At 49.3% G+C, this 20,240-nt stretch overlaps 1 protein-coding gene and 1 long non-coding RNA gene across 2 annotated transcripts in view; one reads left to right on the forward strand and one right to left on the reverse strand.

Annotated features, from left to right (window-relative positions):
• LOC140385241 (uncharacterized) overlaps window positions 1-6,776 on the reverse strand; it is a 50,604-nt gene extending 43,828 nt beyond the window's left edge. Inside the window, exon 1 of the long non-coding RNA XR_011933321.1 lies at window positions 6,565-6,776. This is a non-coding gene — a long non-coding RNA (uncharacterized lncRNA). The remainder of the gene's footprint in view (window positions 1-6,564) is intronic.
• Window positions 6,531-20,240, forward strand: part of dipk1c (divergent protein kinase domain 1C) — a 35,839-nt gene continuing 22,129 nt past the window's right edge. The window contains exon 1 of the mRNA XM_072467168.1: window positions 6,531-6,742. Within this exon, the coding sequence (XP_072323269.1) occupies window positions 6,554-6,742 (189 nt within the window). The 5' untranslated portion in view covers window positions 6,531-6,553. The remainder of the gene's footprint in view (window positions 6,743-20,240) is intronic.

A 20,240-nucleotide genomic window follows, 5' to 3' on the forward strand; every position in this document is an offset into this window, starting at 1 on the left:
AATGAGTGGCAGAAGCTGTATAATGTGGATACATATGAGGTTATCCATGCTGGTAGCAAAAACAGGAAGGCAGATTATTATCCGAATAGCTATAGATTGAGAGATGGGAATGTGCAATGAGACCTGGATGTACTTGTACACCAGTCCCTGAAAGTAAGCATGCAGGTGCAATGGGCAGTGAAGAAGGCAAATGGTATGTTGGCCTTCATAACGAGAGTATTCCAGTGCAGGAGCAGGTATGTCTTGCTGCAATTACACAGGGCTTTGGTGAGACCACACCTGGAATATTGTGTGCAGTTTTGGTCTCCTTACCTGAGGAAGGATATTCTTGCTCGAGAGGGAGTTGGGATTGCGGGACTGACATATGAGGAGAGATTGTGTCGTTTAGGATTATATTCGCTGGGGTGTAAGAGAATGAGGAGGCTCTCAGAAAAACCGTTACAACCCCGCAGAAGTCACAGGGTCTGGATCATCCAGTTCCCCGTGACCTCCACACGGTACAAACCTTCCTGGTAATGGGGCAGGGCTTCCCGCTTAACAAGGGGAGCCCACATAGTATAAAAACCCCAACCTGAGTGTAGGTTTGTGCAGGAGACCCTTCGTTGGAGTGGAGAGAGTTAGTGTATGTGTCAATAAACCAGTATTGTTGCCTTCTACCATTTGTTCTGTGTGTTCACTCTGTGCGGATGCTACAAAAGCATATAAAATTCTAACAGGACTAGATAGGGTGGATGCAGGAAGGTTGTACCCAGTGCCAGGGGAGTACAGAACCAGGGGTCACAGTTGAGGAGAAATGTCTTTGCCCAGGGAACGGTGAGCCTGTGGAATTTGCGACCACAGAAAGCTATTAAGGCCAAAACATTGTCAGTTTTGAAAAAGGAGTGAGATATATCTCTTGGGGCTAAAAGGATCAAAGGATATGAGAGAAAAGTGAGCACAGGTTACTGGGTTGGATGATCAGCAATGATTATAATGAATAGCGGGCATAGAACATAGAAAATACAGCACAGAACAGGCCCTTCGGCCCACGATGTTGTGCCGAACCTTTGTCCTAGATTAATCATAGATTATCATTGAATTTACAGTGCAGAAGGAGGCCATTTGGCCCTTTGAGTCTGCACCGGCTCTTGGAAAGAGCACCCCACCGGCTCTTGGAAAGAGCACCCTACCCAATCTCAGGCAGGGAAGGCTGAATGGCCTCCTCCTGCTTCTATTTTCTATGTTTAAATAACCCACCCTGGGAACAAAGACGACGAAGAGAAAGAAAATAAAGTGTAAAATGTTGAAGATACTCAGCGGTCAGTGAGTTTATGTGGAGATCAATGTCTCATGTGCAGGCCTCTCAATAGAGTACAATGGTGGATGCAAAATCTAATCCTTAACCATTCTAAAGATAAACGTGATGTGGAGATGCCGGCGTGGGACTGGGGTGAGCACAGTAAGAAGTCTTACAAACACCAGGTTGAAGTCCAACAGGTTTGTTTCAAACACTAGCTTTCGGAGCACTGCTCCTTCATAAGGTGAATGAAGAGGTAGGTTCCAGAAACATATATACAGACAGATTCAAAGATGCAAAGCAGCGCTCCGAAAGCTAGTGTTTGAAACAAACCTGTTGGACTTTAACCTGGTGTTGTGAGACTTCTTACAAAGATAAAAGTGCTCAAAAAGAAAATTAATTTTAAACAATTGGATCATGTTTGATGGATTCTCCAGGATTCAATTCCTACACCAAGTCTGTGATAAAGAGCTAACTGGCAGACAATGATCCAGATTTCTCATTGACCTCTCCCGTGCTGACTCTGGAGTTGGAGACTTGAACGTAAGACCTGGGTTGAAAGTGATTGACAGCAGAAACGAAATGGGGCAAACCATGGAAGATAGGAATTTGGGTTAAAAACATAAAATGCTACAAATATAAGCAGATTAGGCAGCAGAAGTAGATTTTAGCCCCTCCAACTTGTTCCAGCATTCAGTGTGATCACGGTTGCCCTCTGGCCTATCGCCATATACCCACCTTTGCTCCATATTGCTGAATATCTTAACAGGGGGTGAATGTGATAGTCACCACGGTTGTATTGTACATATTGTACATGAGGGGTATTACGGTAAGGCCCCTCTCCTACAGGTACGGGGGTAGATCCCTGCCTGCTGGCTCCGCCCAGTAGGCGGAGTATAAATGTGTGGGCTCTCCAAGCTGCAGCCATTTCGGCAGCAGCTGCGGAAGGCTACACATCTCTGCGTAATAAAGCCTCGATTACTCTCTACTCTTGTCTCGTCGTAATTGATAGTGCATCAATTTATTAAGCAGAGATTTTACAACGATGGACCTCCGCATCAAGCCTGATCGCCTGCAGCTGCACCCTCAAGCAGACAACGCCATATCGGCCTTCGCCAATTGGCTAGCTTGCTTTGAAGCCTCCATCGGATCTGCGACAGAACCACTCTCAGAAGCACAGAAGCTCCAGATCCTGTATACGTGGCTGAGCTCCGATATCTTTCCCCTCATCCGGGACGCGCCGACCTATGCTGAGGCCATGGCGCTACTGAAGGAGAACTACACTCAGCAGACCAACAAAATCTACGCCAGGCACCTCCTGTCCACACGGCATCAACTCCCCGGTGAGTCTGTGGAAGATTTCTGGTGTGCCCTGCACGCCCTGGTGAGAGTCTGCAATTGCCAGGCCGTTTCGGCCTTGAACATTCAGATCTGCTAGTTAGTGCGACCTATGGGCGCCGCCATCTTGCTCGCTTCACAACACGTGCGGCCCGTGGGCGCCACCATCTTGCCTGCCTCAGGACACGTGTGGCCGTGGGCACCGCCAAATTCCTCGCCTCAGGACTCCTGCTCGTCGGCCACCTCATCGGGCTGCTCATCGCCTGCAACCGCCGCCGACCAGCCACGTCTCGACACCATCACGATCGACCAGTCCAGACCGCACAACCTCACGACCGAGTCGACGACAGTGACGGTCGATGGGCACAAGATATCCTGCCTTCTGGACTCCGGGAGCACTGTGAGCTTCATCCACCCCAATACGGTAAGGCGCTGCTCCCTCACGGTATACCCCATTAACCAGAACATCTTCCTGGCCTCCGGATCCCACTCCGTGGCGATCTGGGAGTACTGCACTGCCGCCCTCACCATCCAGGGCGTAGAGTTCAGCGTCTTCCAGATCTACGTCCTCCCCGACCGCTGCGCTGCCTTGCTACTCGGCTTGGACATCCAGTGCAAACTCCAGAGACTAACCCTGAAATTTGGCGGGCCCCTACCACCCCTTACTGTCTGCGGTCTCACGACACTTAAGGTCAACCCGCCTTCTCTGTTTGCAAACCTCACCCTGGATTGCAAACCTGTCGCCACCAGGAGCAGACAGTACAGCGCCCACGACAGGACCTTCATCAGGTCTGAGGTCCAGCGGTTGCTACGGGAAGTTATTATCGAGGCCAGCAACAGCACCTGGAGAGCCCAAGTGGTAGTGGTCAAAACTGGGGAGAAAAACAGGATGGTCGTTGACTATAGTCAGACCATCAATCGTTACACGCAGCTCGACGCGTACCCCCCTCCCACGCATATCTGATATGGTCAATCAGATTGCACAGTACCGGGTCTTCTCGACAGTGGACCTGAAATCTGCCGACCACCAGCTCCCCATTCGCAAGGTGGACCGCCCGTACACCGCGTTTGAAGCGGACGGCTGCCTTTACCACTTCCTTAGGGTTCCCTTTGGCATCACTAACGGGGTCTCGGTCTTCAAACAGGAGATGGACCGAATGGTTGACCGGTACGGACTGTGGGCCACCTTCCCATACCTAGATAACCATCACCATCTGCGGCCACGACCAGCAGGACCACGACGCTAACCTTTCCAAATTCCTCCACACCGCTAAACTCCTTAACCTAACCTACAACAAGGAGAAGTGCGTGTTCAGCACAAACCGATTAGCCACCCTCGGCTATGTGGTTCAGAACGTAGTGCTAGGGCCCGACCCCGATCGCATGCGCCCCCTCATGAAACTCCCCCTTCCCCATTGCCCCAAGGCCCTCAAACAATGCCTGGGCTTCTTCTCGTACTACGCCAGTGGGTCCCTAACTATGCGGACTAGGCCCGCCCACTCATTCACTCCACCGTGGCATTCTTTTCCCGCACCCTCCATGCCTTCGAAATTCGGCACTCCTCCATCGAAAAGGAGGCCCAAGCTATTGTTGAAGCTGTGCGGCATTGAAGGTATTACCTGGCCGGGAGGAGATTCACTCTCCTCACAGACCAACGGTCGGTAGCCTTCATGTTCAACAACACACAGCGGGGTAAGATCAAAAATGATAAGATCTTGAGGTGGAGGATCGAGCTCTCCACCTACAATTATGAGATTTTGTATCGCCAAGGTAAGCTCAACGAGCCCCCCGATGCCCTATCCCGAGGTACTTGTGCCAGTGCACAAGTGGACCAACTCTGGACCCTGCACGACGATCTCTGTCACCCAGGGGTCACCCGCTTTTGTCACTTCATAAAGGTCCGCAAGCCAGGGCTATCACCAGAGACTGCCAGGTCTGCGCGGAGTGCAAGCCGCACTTCTACCGGCCAGACCGAGCGCACCTGGTGAAGGCCTCCCGCCACTTTGAACGCCTCAGCGTGGACTTCAAAGGGCCCCTCCCCTCCACCGACCGAAACACGTACTTTCTTAATTTGGTTGACGAATATTCCAGATTCCCCTTCACCGTCCCATGCCCCGATATGACATCTGCCACCATCATCAAAGCCCTCAACACCATCTTCGCTTTGTTTGGTTTTACCGCCTACGTCCACAGCGACCAGGGATCCTCATTTATGAGCGAGGAGCTGCGCTAGTACCTGCTCAACAGAGGCACTGCCTCGAGCAGGACGACAAGCTACAACCCCCGGGGAACCGGGCAGGTGTAGCGGGAGAATGGGACGGTCTGGAAGGCTGTCCAGCTGGCCCGACAGTCCAGAAATCTCCCGGCCTCCCGCTGGCAGGAGGTCCTCCCCAACGCACTTCACTCCATTTGCTCGCTCCTTTGTACTGCGACCAACTAAACTCCCCATGAACGTCTCTTTGCCTTCCCCAGGAAGTCCACTTCTGGGGTTTCGCTCCCAACGTGGCTGACAGCTCCAGGACCCGTTCTCCTCCGCAAGCACGTGCGCCTACACAAGGCTGACCCATTGGTTGAGAGGGTACAGCTACTTCACGTGAACCCGCCGTACGCCTATGTAGCGTACCCCGACGGCCGCCAAGACACAGTCTCCCTCAGGGACCTGGCACCAGCTGGGTCCACACCCCCCCCCTCTGCCCCGGCGCCACCCTCCCTCCCCCCAGTGCACCGCATCACAGCCCCCGCTCCAGGACGATCCGCCCCCCCTTGGTCCCACCTGGGGATGAAGATGAGGTCGACACGCTCCCGGAGTCAACGACGACGGGACAGTTGCCGAAATCAGTAGGCGGAGTATAAATGTGTGGGCTCTCTGAGCTGCAGCCATTTTGGTGGCAGCTGCAGGAGGCTACACAGCTCTGCGTAATAAAGCCTCGATTACTCTCTACTCTCATCTCGTGGTAATGGATAGTGCATCAGTGGGGCGGGGTGGGAGGGTGGAGGGGAGAGTTTTGCAGAGAAAATAGGGGACCCACCGTTCAGAGCAGTTAATTGAGGAACGCGCCAGGGAAAACAGGCGAAGAGGCAAATGTCTGTCCATTTTGATCTGGGCTTTGGCTGCCAGTCAGTGCGGGGAGAGCTTGCTGGGCAGGAAATGGACGGTGACACAGGCAAAAGGAAACTTCTGTCTGGAAACCCGTGCTCGTCACACTGGGCAAAGGTTCTGTCGAGCTGATCTTCTCACTTCCTTAATGAAAGATGGAAGCCTTTCCGTAATGTGATGATAAAAGCAAATTACCGTGGATGCTGGAATCTGAAACCAAAAAGAAAATGCTGGAAAATCTCAGCAGGTCATCTGGACTCGAAACGTTAGCTCTTTTCTCTCCCTACAGATGCTGCCAGACCTGCTGAGATTTTCCAGCATTTTCTCTTTGGTCCGTAATGAAATCCAAGTGTGAGATTTTCAGCGGATGGTTCCACAGGAATCGTGTCCCACATTATTCTGATCAAACTTCGCCCTAACGCTGCCGATGTCTGGCACTCAGAGAGGGTGGGGGGAATGCGGAAGTACGTGGCTGGAATACAAAAGCAAACTGGGAAGCTCTAGGGAGAAAGAGAGAGAGAGAGAAAGAGAATGAAAGACTTGGGGATAAAGGGGACACGGGGGTTGGGATTTCCTGTCTATGCATCTTGGAATGTGAGTGAGTGTGGGCCGTCCGCGCAGGAACAGGCTGCCTGGCTCACACACACAGCATGGGGAGGGAGCTCTCGGGTCTTGCGCCTCTGTTCGTGTGGTGCATCGCGGAGAGGGTCTGGGGTCGGCTGCTGGGGGGAGCTATGGCCTGGGGGAGGCTGCCGGGGCTTCACATGGGCTGGCTGGAGGGCTGACAGCTTTACCCCCACCACCACCACCACCCCCCCCACCCCCCCCCCCCAAAAAAAACCATGTCAGTCACCTGGAGCCCCCTAACATTCCGGCAACTCAGACCGAAGACGGTCAGGAAATCTGCCCTGCTCTGTTTCCTTGTCTGGATCGCCTGCTGGCTTCTTGTAAACACGTCAATCTTCATCCACAGGAGTATCTTCGCCGAATATTGCACTGACCAGAAAAGTAAAGGGATCCTCCGCAGGCTGGTAAGAGATTTTACACTGTAACGCACAGAGCAGATGTCCAGACACTGCACCCTCATTGATAGGAAATGTCTGGACTTGGCCCTTCCGAAAGATCCAGTTTTATATCGAAAACAAAACTTGTCCTTTAATCAGAAAATTGCCATTTAGTCGTTTTATCCCAAGGTAAGTCTGCTGTAGTTAACCAAAAAAAGAGAAACAGTTTTTTGTTTGCTGGCACGGTGTGCTACAATCAAGTTCAAGTGGATACCCCCTGGGGTTCCCCCCTGTCAGCCTGGATCTGCTTGCTGCCCAAGATTTCTTCATTTCTGATCTGTGTGTGTTTGGGGGAGGGCGATTCTTTGGATAATTACATAAGATGCGAAGCGATCAGGTTACGGAGGCTACATTATCTCCCCCCCCCCCCCCCCCAAAAAAAAAAAAATTCCCCGTCCCTTAACTGAATGAAGGAAAGTTCCCAAGTGTCTCCTCCAAACCGCAGAGGAAGCGAGAGGATCCACTTTAGCCGATGACCGGAGCCAGCTTTACAAACCATCCCATAATGTGAGCCACTAACCAATACAAGTGGCTGGGGTGAAAAAGGTGATTTGAACAATTCAACCTGCGCCTTTAAGAGGGAGTTGCACCAGCGCATTTTATGGAGTGTTTTTGCTGGTTGTAAAAACAATCAGGGGGCGGACCACTTAAAAGCGTATTTCCCCCCCCCCCCCCCAAACACTGTTTAGGAGGGATGTTTCATTCATCGAGCGCCGTTTTAATAGTCTTAGCCAGGCTTTAACCTGATGCAGACTCCCTGTCGAGATGATACAGTGTGGATGATTCATGATCCAGTCCAGCGGGGGGGATTAGCACTGTCACCCTACGATATTTTAGTTCGTCAAAGTACATCTTGCTTGTAAAGACACGGTGACATTTTTAATCGTGTCATTGCTGCCTCCCTAACAACTTAAATCACTTGTAATCGCAGTTTACAACTGCATGTAAGAGGAGACTTGTTGGACACCACAGAGCTCACAAAAGGCATTTCCCACTTCCTTTAACAGATAAATAAATGTCAGGAGTGAAATATTTGGTCAAAGCGGCGATTTCAAATGGCATTTAGTGTTTGAAAATATGTTATTTTTCTCGGCCTTATTGAAACTGAACCGGATTCCCATTTACTTTAACATAATTTTAGAATTATTATTTATAAAAACGTGAAAGATGGATTTCGGCTGATTCACAAGGGCTTTTCACAGTAACTTCATACTTGGGACAATAAAAGATTACTATTTCTGTTATTGACCAGCCATTAATTGTGACTGATTTATCTTTACAAATGAATTCTTCCCAGAATATTTGAACGTCATATATACTGAGATATGACAGGGCTCTCTCATATTACCACATGTAGATGAGTAAGGCTTATCAAGAGGAGGAAGTCTGTGTCTTGACAGTAACTGATTGACTCAGATTTTAGTTTGAAGATGAAATAGCAACAAGTCCCAGTTGAATAGGTAACCGGCATGCCATGGAATGTAGAAACAAATTCAAAGCCATCAAGGACATGTGAAAACTAGTAAACAACTATCATCAATCAGCAACACTTTATCAATACAAATATCGATTGTGAAGAAAATTGGTACCAATCAAATTTCTGGAAGTACATTTAGAAAATTTTGCCCAACACCATTTCGCATCTTCAGTAAGTGGAGGGACTAGTGACAGAAATAAGATTTATAATATAAGGATTTAAAGATACATAACTTATAAATGAGAGAGATCTCTCCATTGTGCTGTAGCTGGAGGCGGGTCTGTCCTTCAGGCCATTGGTGCTTACTTTAATTGAACAACAAATAATTTATCAGTGAATAACCAAAGCTCCACCACATTTTTGGGGGGGGGTCACTCTTTACAAAGCATTTTGTGAGAAAAACCTTCAGCTAGGTTTGCCTTCCTGTTGAATGAAGTGAATATTACACTTTTGCAGTGGGAGCGGGGTGTAATGGGGGAGGGTTGACGGGTGGTGAAGGATTGGGTGAGGTTATATTACATTAACTTAGGAAATCCACTGCCGATCTCCCTATATAATTATGTTTCATATAATGAGTGCTCACACCTGAAATCCTAATTAGTTCAACTTTCCTCGGAGTCAATAAAAAGTAAATTATATGACTGAGCAGATCTTTTTGTTTTAAACTGTTTTCAAAATCTCTTAAGCTGCCTGGGCACATTTTCCTACACCATAGAATTCTCCTATCTCTCCCTCAGATAACCTCTCTGATCTGGATATATCCTGTCGTTATAAACATTCATGTATATATGTATGTGTGTATGTTTTATATCTATTTCTATGACTGTGTTTTGTGTGTATATATATATGTATGCATAATTACATGCTGAAAAAAAAACCTATGAAGCCATTTGAAAAATAGGTGACAAGCTCTTAGATATTCTGCCTTGCATCAATAAAAGCACATACCAGTTGGCTCAAACAGCATCAGTATAAAACTTTAATGTGTTTGGCATATTGAACTAGCAGATCATGTAGATAAAATGACAGTGTATACAGAATAATTCTAAATCAGGAGAAGAGAGCACATTAACAATCTATTATTACAATTTACTATTAAATAGTAAAAGGTCAGCCAAAGGTTAGACCGGAGCTAATTCAGATTCAAAAGAGAAATATTCTTGTGGAGGCAGAGGCAAGTGTACTTTACATCTGACCTCACTAAAGAGGATGCGGCCAATGTAGCAGTAAAGAAGGAAGCAGTAGCAATACTGAATAGGATAAAAACAGATAAAGAGGGGGTACTAAAATGGCTGGCAGTCTTCAAAGTGGAAATTCATCCAGCCTGGATGGGATGCATCGGAGTTTACTGAGAAAGTAAGGGTGAAAATTGTGCAGAATCTGGATACAGGCTTCCATTAGTACCTTGAATATGGAAGTGAGGGACTTCCAGTGGCGGCAATGAGTGAGTGAGCCGCACATTCGGGGGCTCTCACTCCGGCGGGATTTGAGGACCTGGTTCCCCGGTTTTGCGGGGCTGTGAAAGGACGGCCACGGGGGGCTAAGGAGCAAGCAGAGCTGCATGGTACTGCGGGAGAGCAGAAAGCAGCACAAACGGGAGAGGAAGGGACAAAGGCAAGGTGCAGGGGAAGCTGACCCGGGAGCAAAGATGGCGGACCTGCGGACCTCAGACCCGGCGATCCAGCAGGCGCTGGAAAACATGCTGCAGGTGATAAAGAGCAGTTTTGAGTCGTTGAAGCGGGATAACTTGGACCCACTTCAGAAGGCAGTGGATCAGCTGAACCAGAGACTGGATGCCCAGGACGAAAAAGTTAAGGAGCTGGGGGAGGCGGCGGAGGAGCAGGCGGACGCGCAGACGATTGCTGTGCTAGAAGTCGACAGGTTGAAGGAGAGACAGAGAAGACTGCTGGACAGAGTAGAGGAGCTGGAAAATAGAGCCCGGAGATAAAATCTGAGGATCATCGGCCTCCCGGAGGGGGCGGAGGGAGCTGATGCCACAGCGTTCGTGGCGGACCTGTTGATGCAGCTGATGGGGGCTGAAGCCTGTCCGCGACCGCCGGAGCTGGACAGGGCACTCACAGAGTACAGGCGAGACGTTGCTGTTTGATGTTTACATCTTGTTTGATCTTTCCCATCTTAGTGAGACTGCTCCAGTGGGTCGGAGTGGGGGATGGTGTGCTGGGGAGTGGGGAGATGAGGTCGGGGAATAAATGGAAGTGAGACAAGGGGGCGCCGGAGCGATGAGTCACCGGGCTAACAGATTGGCTAGTCAAGGGAGTCAGGTGGAGGGGGGGGGGGGGGGGTGGAGAATACAGCCAGTGAATGGCAGGGGTGGGGTTATCAGGGGATGTTGCGAGGGGGGGGGGTAGTTATTTTTCTGACGTGGGGGGGATCTGAAGTAGGTAATGGAAAGGAGATCGGGGGTGGAGGCAGCCAAGGGGCGAGCCAGGAATGGCACGGCGCATGGGCCGGGGGCGGGCCCAAGAAAGGTTATGGCTGACCGGCGGGGGGTTGGGGGGGGGGGGGATTGTGCCCCCCAACCAGGCTGATCACCTGGAATGTCAGGGGACTAAATGGGCCAGTTAAAAGGGCACGTGTGTTCGCGCATTTGCGGGCTCTAAAGGCGGACGTAATTATGTTGCAGGGGACACATCTGAAAGTGCCTGACCAGACTCAGCTAAGGAAGGGATGGATCAGCCAGGTCTTCCACTCGGACTTGGATTCTAAGTCCAGGGTGGTAGAAATGATGATCAATAAGCGGGTTCAGTTTGAGGCGGAGGGCGTAGTCGCAGACGGCGGGGGCAGATTCCTTATGGTAAAGGGCAAGCTGGAGGGGAGAAGAGTGGTGCTGGTGAACATGTATGCGCCAAACTGGGGCGACGTTGACTTTATCAAAAGAGTGCTGGGGAAGATCCCGGACCTAGACTCACGTAAGTTGATGATGGGGGGGGGCTTTAATACGGTCCTTGACCCGGGGCTGGACCGGTTGTGTCCCAGAACGGGCAGACTCCCAGCAATGGCAAGGGAGCTGAAAGGGTTCATGGAGCAAATGGGGGCTGTGGGCCCATGGAGAGCTAGACAGCCGACGGGAAGGGGCTACTCGTTTTATTCACATGTTCCTAAAGTATATTCTAGGATTGATTTTTTTATCATGAGCAGGGACTGTGTAGGGGAGGTAAAGAATACGGAACACTCGGCAATCATTATCTCGGACCATGCCCCGCACTGGATGGACCTGCAGGTCGGGGGGGGGGGGGGGGGGGGGGGGCGAATTACCAACGCCCGCAATGGAGGTTAGGCGTAGGACTGTTGTCGGAGGAGGGGATATGTGAGAGAGACTTCGGAAGTGTATGCAGAATTACTTGCAGGTGAACGATACGGGGGAGGTTTCAGCAGCGACCCTGTGGGAGGCGCTGAAGGCAGTAGTGAGGGAGGAGCTGATCTCAATTCGGGCTCACAGGGTCAGGGTGGACAGAGCAGAAATGGACAGATTGGTTAGGGAAATTCACCGGATAGATGAGGAGCATGCGGAGTCCCCGGGGAAGGACCTACTCAGGGAGAGACGGAGATTGCAGGCGGAACCGGGGGTGCTATCCACGAGTAGTGCCGTGGAACAACTTAGGAAGGTGAGGGGAGTGATGTATGAGCATGGGGAGAAGGCCTGTAGATTGCTAGCGCAACAACTCAGGAAGAGGGAGGCGGCCAGGGAAATAAGTAGAGTGGTTGATGGGGAGGGGAGCAGAGTGGAGGACCCGGCAGGACTGAATAAGGTATTTCGGGACTTCTATAGCAAGCTGTTCACTTCAGAACCCCCGGAAGAGCCGGAGGAGATGAAAAGGTTCCTAGATGGACAAACCTTCCCAAAAGTAGGCAGGGGACTAGTGGACGGGCTGGGGCCCCCAATTAGAGCGGAGGAGGTATTGGGGGGCCTAAAGGCCATGCAGTCGGGGAAAGCCCCGGGACCGGATGGATACCCAGTAGAGTTTTACAAGAAGTTCTCGGAGATAGTGGGACCGGTCCTGACAAGGGTTTTTAATGAGGCAAAGGACAGAGGGACCCTGCCACCGACGATGTCGCAAGCCACCATCTCGCTGATACTGAAGCGGGACAAGGACCCGGAATCCTGCGGGTCATACAGGCCAATCTCCCTGATCAATGTGGATGCCAAGCTCCTGGCCAAGGTCCTGGCGATTAGAATTGAAGACTGCGTACCGGAGGTGATTGGGGACGATCAGACAGGGTTTGTGAAAGGCAGGCAGCTGACAGCTAACTTGAGAAGATTGCTTAACGTGATCATGATGCCCCCGACGGGCAAGGAGGTGGAGGTAGTGGTGGCAATGGACGCTGAGATGGCCTTCGACCGGGTGGAGTGGGGCTATTTGTGGGAGGTGCTTGGACGGTTTGGGTTCGGGGAGGGACTGGTTAATTGGGTCAGACTATTGTACCAGGCCCCAAAAGCTAGCGTTAGGATGAACAGGATAATGTCAGATTATTTCAGACTACACCGCGGGACTAGACAGTGGTGCCCACTCTCCCCGTTGCTGTTCGCGCTGGCCATAGAGCCGTTGGCGATGGCATTGAGAGCTGCAAAGAGGTGGAAGGGAATGACTAGGGGGGGGTGGAACATAGGATCTCTCTCTATGCGGACGACCTGCTCCTGTACGTGTCGGACCCACTGGCCGGGATGGAAAATATACTGGAAACATTGAGGAAGTTCGGCCGGTTTTCAGGGTACAAATTAAATATGGCCAAGAGTGAGATGTTTGTGGTGCAGGCAAGGGGCCAGGAGAATAGACTGAAGGAGCTGCCATTTAGGCTGGTTGGGGAAAGTTTCCGGTACTTGGTGATACAGGTGGCACGAGACTGGGGCAGGCTGCATAAGTTAAATTTGACTAGGGTCGTGGAACAAATGAAGAGGGAGTTTCGGAGATGGGATGTACTCCCGCTGTCACTTGCGGGGAGGGTGCAGACTGTAATGATGACAATCCTCCCTAGATTTCTGTTCATCTTCCAGTGCCTCCCGATCTTTATCCCACGGTCCTTCTTCAAAACGACTGGCAAAATCATCATGAGTTTTGTCTGGGCGGGAAAATCCCCGCGGGTGAAGAAGGCGATGCTTGAAAGGAGCCGCAGCGAGGGGGGACTGGCATTGCCGAGTCTGATCAACTACTACTGGGTGGCTAACATAGCCATGATAAGGAAGTGGATGGTGGGTACAGGGTCTTTCTGGGAGCGAGTGGAGCCGGCTTCGTGCAGGGGCACCAGTTTGGCAGCCCTGGTCACGGCTCCCCTACCGCTGTCGCCGGCCAGATACTCAACCAGCCCGGTAGTGGGGGCGGCCCTGCGGATATGGGGCCAGTGGAGGAGGCATGTGTGGGGGGTGGGGTGGGTGCGTCTGTCTGGGCTCCGATATGTGATAACCATCGATTCGCCCCCGGGAACATGGATGGAGGGTTTCGAACATGGCGGCGGGTGGGGGTGGGGAGGGTGGGCGATATGTTCCTGGAGGGGGGAGCTTTGCGAGTTTGAGGGGCTTGGAGGAGAAATTTGGGCTGGCAAGGGGAAATTACTTTAGGTACTTACAGATGCGGGACTTTGTATGCAGACAGGTCCCATCCTTCCCACGCCTCCCATCAATAGGGATCCTGGACAGAATAGTCTCTAGAGGAGAAGGAGGAGAGGGTAGAGTCTCGGATATCTACAAGGTGCTCATGAAGGGGGAAGAGTCCCAGACGGAGGAACTGAAACTCAAATGGGAGGAGGAGTTTGGCGGGGAGATGGAAGATGGGCTGTGGGCGGAAACTCTGAGTAGGGTAAACTCAACCGCAACATGTGCCAGGCTCGGCCTGATTCAATTTAAGGTCGTTCACTGGGCCCACATGACGGTAGCTAGGAAGAGCAAATTCGTTGGGGTGAGGACAAGTGCGCTAGATGCGCGGGAGGACCAGCGAACCATGTTCACATGTTTTGGGCATGTCCTAAGCTTAGGGGGTACTGGGAGGGATTTGCGGGGGTCATGTCCCGGGTGCTGAAAACAAGGGTGGTGATGAGTCCGGGGGTGGCAATTTTCGGGGTTTTGGAAGACCCGGGTCCAGGGGGAGAAAGGGGCAGATGTTCTGGCCTTTGCTTCCCTAATAGCCCGGCGGTGAATACTGCTGGCATGGAGGGACTCAAAACCCACGAAGACCGAACTGTGGCTTTCGGACATGTCAAGTTTCCTGGGTATGGAAAAACTTAGGTTTGCCTCGAGGGAATCTGTACTGGGGTTTGCCCGAAGATGGCAACCATTCATCGACTTCTTCGCGGGAGAGTGAACGCCCGGGGTGGGGGGGGGGGGGTGCGATGAAGGTGGGGGGAGATTAGAGTAGAGTAGGAGGGATAAAAAGGTGGGCAGTGTCGAGGGGAGAGGAGCGGGCATGTGCAGTATGGTTTGATAGAAGTATTGGTTTTATATTGATGTTTGCATATTTCTGTTACCTGTAACTATTTACAATGCCAAAAAATACCTCAATAAAATTGTTTGCTAAAAAAAAAGAATATGGAAGTGATAACAGAGGACTGGATGATTGCTATGTTAAACTCCTTATAAAATGAACGAGGGATAAATCCGGCAACTCCAGGCCACAGCTAGTTTAACATCGGTCATGGGAAACTTTAAAATACCATAATCTGGGACACAATGGGCGCGATTCTCCACTCCGACGCTGAAGTGGCCGCGCCATCGTGAACGCCGTCGAGGTTCACGACAACGCGGAACGGCCCCGGTCCCGACTGATTCAGGCCCTGACAATGGGCCAGGATCGGGGCCGCGTCATCTACACGCGCCAGGCCTTGTCACCCGCGTAAAAGCGGCACCGCATAGATGACGCGGCTGGCGCCGCATAACGGGCGTCATCCACGCATGCGCGGTTGCCGTCCTCTCTAAGTCCGTCCCGCAAGAAGATGGGGGACGGATCTTGCGGGGCCGTGGAAGGAAGGAGGTCCTCGTTCAGAGAGGACGGCCTGACGATCGGTGGGCACCGATCGCGGGCCACCCCACATCTGAGGTACCCCCTGGTGCAGGATCCCACCTTGCCCCCCCGCAGGCCGCCCCCCCAGCGTTCACGCACCGCTCACGACTGCAGCGACCAGGTGTGGACTGCGCCGGGGGGAACCCGCCGTTTTGGCCCGGCCACTCGGCCCATCCAGGCCTCAGAATAGCAGGGGTGCCGGAGAATCGCCATTTTCGGTGTCTCCGGCGATTCTCCGGCCTGCGGCCCGCGAAACTCGACCGGGCCGTTCCCGCCGCTTGGGAGAATTACGGGAGGGCGTCGGACCGGCGTCCCCGGAAATTTTGGCGGCCCAGGCGATTCTCCCAACCGGCGCGGGAGTGGAGAATCGCGCCCAATGAATTTGGATTTGGAAAAGTATGGGTTATTACACAAAAGACACCATGTGAGTTGTTACTGGCAAATTAAGTTTGTCCAACTAAATTCAATAATTTGATAATGTAACATATAAGTTTGATGATAGTGATGTTGTTGATGTTAGATACAAGGACTTGAAGAAGTCCCACACAATAAACTTGTTAGTAAAAAGAAAGTCCATGGAATTATGTATAATATACATATTAATAACCTGTACCTGGGTGCATAGTGTCCATGTATCAGCAAGTGCATATTTTGGCAATTACATTGTTAAGCAAATTGCCTTATTAAAGACAGGTGATAATTATTGGCTCAACCGCCAAAAGAGGATAAATGGACACAGCTGGAGCTGTGATGGGGGAACGATAAGGAGTTTGTAACTGTACCGAGCTGCATGTAGAATAAACTTACTGAAGATAAAAGAAAGATAAGCTGCTAGCACTGGCATTAACATATAGGGCATAATTTCAAAGTTTGCAGACAATACGCAACTGAGAATGTAATAGCGAGTGATGAGAACAAGAAGAGACTTCAAGGGGACATGGACTGACTGAGAAAATGGTCAAACATGTGACAGGTTATATTTGATACTGAGAAGTGGGAAGTGATATATTTTGATGGGAGAAATAGAAGGGTCAGCATGAATTAATTGGGACAATTTTGAAGATGGCGTAGGAACAGAATGACCTGTGGGTTTATATATAGAGATATCTGAAAGTAACAGGACAAGAAAGCAGTTAAAAACACATTTAAATTCCTTGGCTTTACTAATAAAAAAAGTGTGCAAAATTAACAAAGTTATGCTAAAACCATTATAAAGCACTGTTTAGGAGATAGATTGTATTAAATCCTGTGTTCAATTCTGGCACTCCTTTTAGGGAGGATGTCAAGCCCTCGGAGAGGGGACAGAAGAGATTTATTAGAATGGTACCAGAGATGAGGGACTTCAGTTATGTGGAGAATCTGGGGCTCGTCCCCTTGGAGCAAAGGTTAAACAGAACCTTCAGAGACGTGCTCAAAATCATGAATAGTTTTGAATAGACTGTGAAGGAGAAACTGTTTCCAGTGACAGAAGGGGTCAGTAACCAAGAAACACAGATTTAAGGTGATTGGTAGAAGATCAGGAGTTGACTCGAGGAAACATTTTTACACAGCGAGTTGTTGAGATTTGGAATGCACTGCCTCAAAGGCTGGATGATTCAATAGTAATCTTCAAAAGAGAATTGGATGAACACTTAAAGCAAAATATTTGCAGGGGAAAGTGTAGGAAAGCGGGGTTAATTGGTCAGCTCCACTAAAGAACAGGCGTGATGGGCTGAATGGCCTCCTTATGTGCTGTATCATGTGATGATTGTACAAGAGAGAGCCCTTCATTTTATTTCCCAGTTTTGTGCTTTTATTTAAATTTAGAATATTGCTTCTTTGAAAAAAGTTTAATGAATAAATATTTATTTCAAGTTGAACTGCTGCTGAAAAATGGTCAAAGGTATTGTGAAAAGATGAAGGGTTAGCAAATGAAATAGGGGTTAAGAAGCAAAGAAGAGGCAGTGAAATGGGACATGGGATGTGAAAAGTGTCGTAAAGGACTGAACGCTGGTTTGATGGATGCGGAAGCAGGAGCATATATCTCCTTTTGTTTATGGGAGCTGGTGACAGATGACAGTAGCCAGAAAAAAAAATTGGTTTGATATTGTTACATATCTCCGATACTTTGTTTGAGTTACAGAAGCTGGGCCAAATGTATTTCCAGATTGTGTGACACCAAATTAAATAGCAAGTTCAAATGGGCTGCTTCAGAGGAAAGCCATGAGAAACTGATGCGAGCAGACATTTTTCCACAGAGACTGGAAAAAAATTGTCCTGTAAAGTAATGTTAAATAATGAATCAGAACTATAGGGGCTTCAACTGATGTTCCTCAACTGCTCGGGCTTCGCTTTTTAGATTTACGATTCTTCCAAACTCCTCGTTTCATTGATGGCTCTGGAATTTACTGCCAGGTAATCATTAGCTTATATAAAATGTGTATTACGGAAGCTGTCTATCACCAGACAAGTGAGTTTATTAACACCTTCCTATGCTAAGAGGAATTTAATTTTCTGCAGTTCTGTAGTATGGGAGAGATGTAAAGCATTCCACCTATCAGATAAGAGAGAACTGATTAAACAGACATTGTATATTTATGCAGATTTATTAGAAATTCCTCAGGCCATAACATTAAGCACATAAATGCAATGTGCATTACTGGATAATTATGAATTCAGTTCCAGCTGAAGTTTTTCTCCTACAATCGATACTGCAAATGTTAATAACATACCTTCTGTTCAATAACTTGTTTAGAATTCCATATCCTTCCAAAGTACGTTTTGTACATCTACCAAAGTAACTTAAAGTCGACGCACAGCAGCATTCGAGGCCAATAGCATTGTTCAGTAGAACAGTGAGGCTGTATAAATCCAGAAACAATCATTTGTTGTCAGCTGCTTGGGTCTTGCATGCAGTGCTGAAGCAAGAGATTTGAAGAGCAAGAAGGGAACTGCAGGAGCCATGAAGCCAGTGAGATGGAACCATAGGTCCCAGAGACACCCTTTGCATTTTCAACATTACACAATATAGATTTCAGAAAATAAAACAATGTCTCCACAAATTGGCACATCAGCATTGCACTCCCATTGGGTGTAAGCATCATTGTTGCTTTGAACACCTGTACCACAGACTCATTTAGGACACTTGTTGGAGACTTCACTGACATCAGCCAGCTTGATATCTAATGCAATATCAAATGTGACAGATCCCTTCTTTTCAGTCATGCAATTGATACTGTCTGTTGCAGCATGATGCATGAACCAAATGCATCCACGATGTGGATTCGTAGAAGGGTATAATTTTAAGTACACATGTACACATTTGGACTCCAGAAATGTAAAGTGTTCACTTATTACATGCATGGACATATATTTTGACCTTTGGGCAGCTGATTAGTGAAGTGCACAGGCACGCCCCCTCAAATTGACCCAGCAGAAGCGCTCCAGCCATTTTTAGGCGTATGATGCCAGTTGGCTGTTTCTTGCCTTTGGCCAGAGGGCAGATTCTGGTCAGCCTGGAGCCCAAACCAGCTGGCAGGTAGGTAGGGCCATGGAGGGAGTGGGCTTATCAAGCAGAGGGACATGCTGTGGGTGGCAGAATTTCAGTTTGGGATACTGAAGGAGCACCCCTTCCCTTCAGAGCCCCACGGTAGCATGGTGGTTAGCACAATTGCTTCACAGCTCCAGGGTCCCAGGTTCAATTCCCGGCGTGGGTCACTGTCTGTGCGGAGTCTGCACGTTCTCCCAGTGTGTGCGTGGGTTTCCTCCGGGTGCTCCGGTTTCCTCCCACAGTCCAAAGATGTGCAGGTTAGGTGGATTGGCAATGCTAAATTGCCCTTAGTGTCTAAAATTGCCCTTAGTGTTGGGTGGGGTTACTGGGTTATGGGGATAGGGTGGAGGTGTGGGCTTGGGTAGAGTGCTCTTTCCAAGAGCCGGTGCAGACTCGATGGGCCAAATGGCCTCCTTCTGCACTGTAAATTCTATGAAAAGGATGGTGGTAGCTGGAGTAAATGGGGGACAGGGAGCTAATACGTCATTGTGGTAATGCCAGGCAGGATCACTTACATTAGTAATCATGCCTGTCCTGTTAGACAACAATTCCTTTCAAAATTGTTTAAAGGTGGACACAATTGGAGCATTATTCCTTTGAGATTTTTAAAATCACCCTGCATCACTGCCCAGTGACCCGTTGCTGCATTTGTTGAAGTCTGACGGATTATAAACAAACAAGTGCATTGCTGAACAAGTGTTGTAAGTAATCAGTCATTTAGAATTTGCAAGAAACAATTCATATGCTTAAATATATGAAACGAAGAATTGCAATATATCCCAGATATGGTGTGCTTCACAACAGCACAATAGGAAGATGCTGGGAAGGTGCTTAAAGCTTTAGCAGAGGTGGAGGCAGAGAAGACTATTGCTTTGGAATCATGAACAGCAAAGAATCATGTACAACAAAGGAAGCTGGTCTGTGAAGTTTCAATTGACAACAAGTACTTCTGAATAGCATACATGTCCACTTACATTGTTAGTCGAGCAACTTTACTGTTCAGGGACATCTATTTACTGCCACATATTTCATATTACCAAGCACCAATGTCAACAAGTATATGCCTTGCATCATGTCCTCAGCTATTTCATGAGGAACGGCACATCAGATAAAGAACTCTCGAAGTGTGTTTGAAGAAATGTACAAAAGGTTATTTAAAGTTGAGAAGTAAAAAGGGGGAGGATATTGGAGGGAACCAGTTGCGTAGGAAGGGAGGTGGATGGGATGGGCAAGTTGTCAGAGTCAGGTGCCGATAAAACATGGAGAGAAAGTACATCAGAAGGAGGGAACATAGAAATTTGGAGATAGAGTGGCATCAGGATCAATTTGAAGGGGAGGACAATAGTTTGGGCAAGAGGGAACCATCATCGATTTGTGAGGACAGATGTGATGGACAGACAAGCTTAGTATCAGACAGGATATGAACAGTTGTGTTTTGGTCATATTGGA

The sequence above is a fragment of the Scyliorhinus torazame genome, chromosome 11 (genome assembly GCF_047496885.1).
Source record: "Scyliorhinus torazame isolate Kashiwa2021f chromosome 11, sScyTor2.1, whole genome shotgun sequence".
NCBI lineage: Eukaryota > Metazoa > Chordata > Chondrichthyes > Carcharhiniformes > Scyliorhinidae > Scyliorhinus > Scyliorhinus torazame.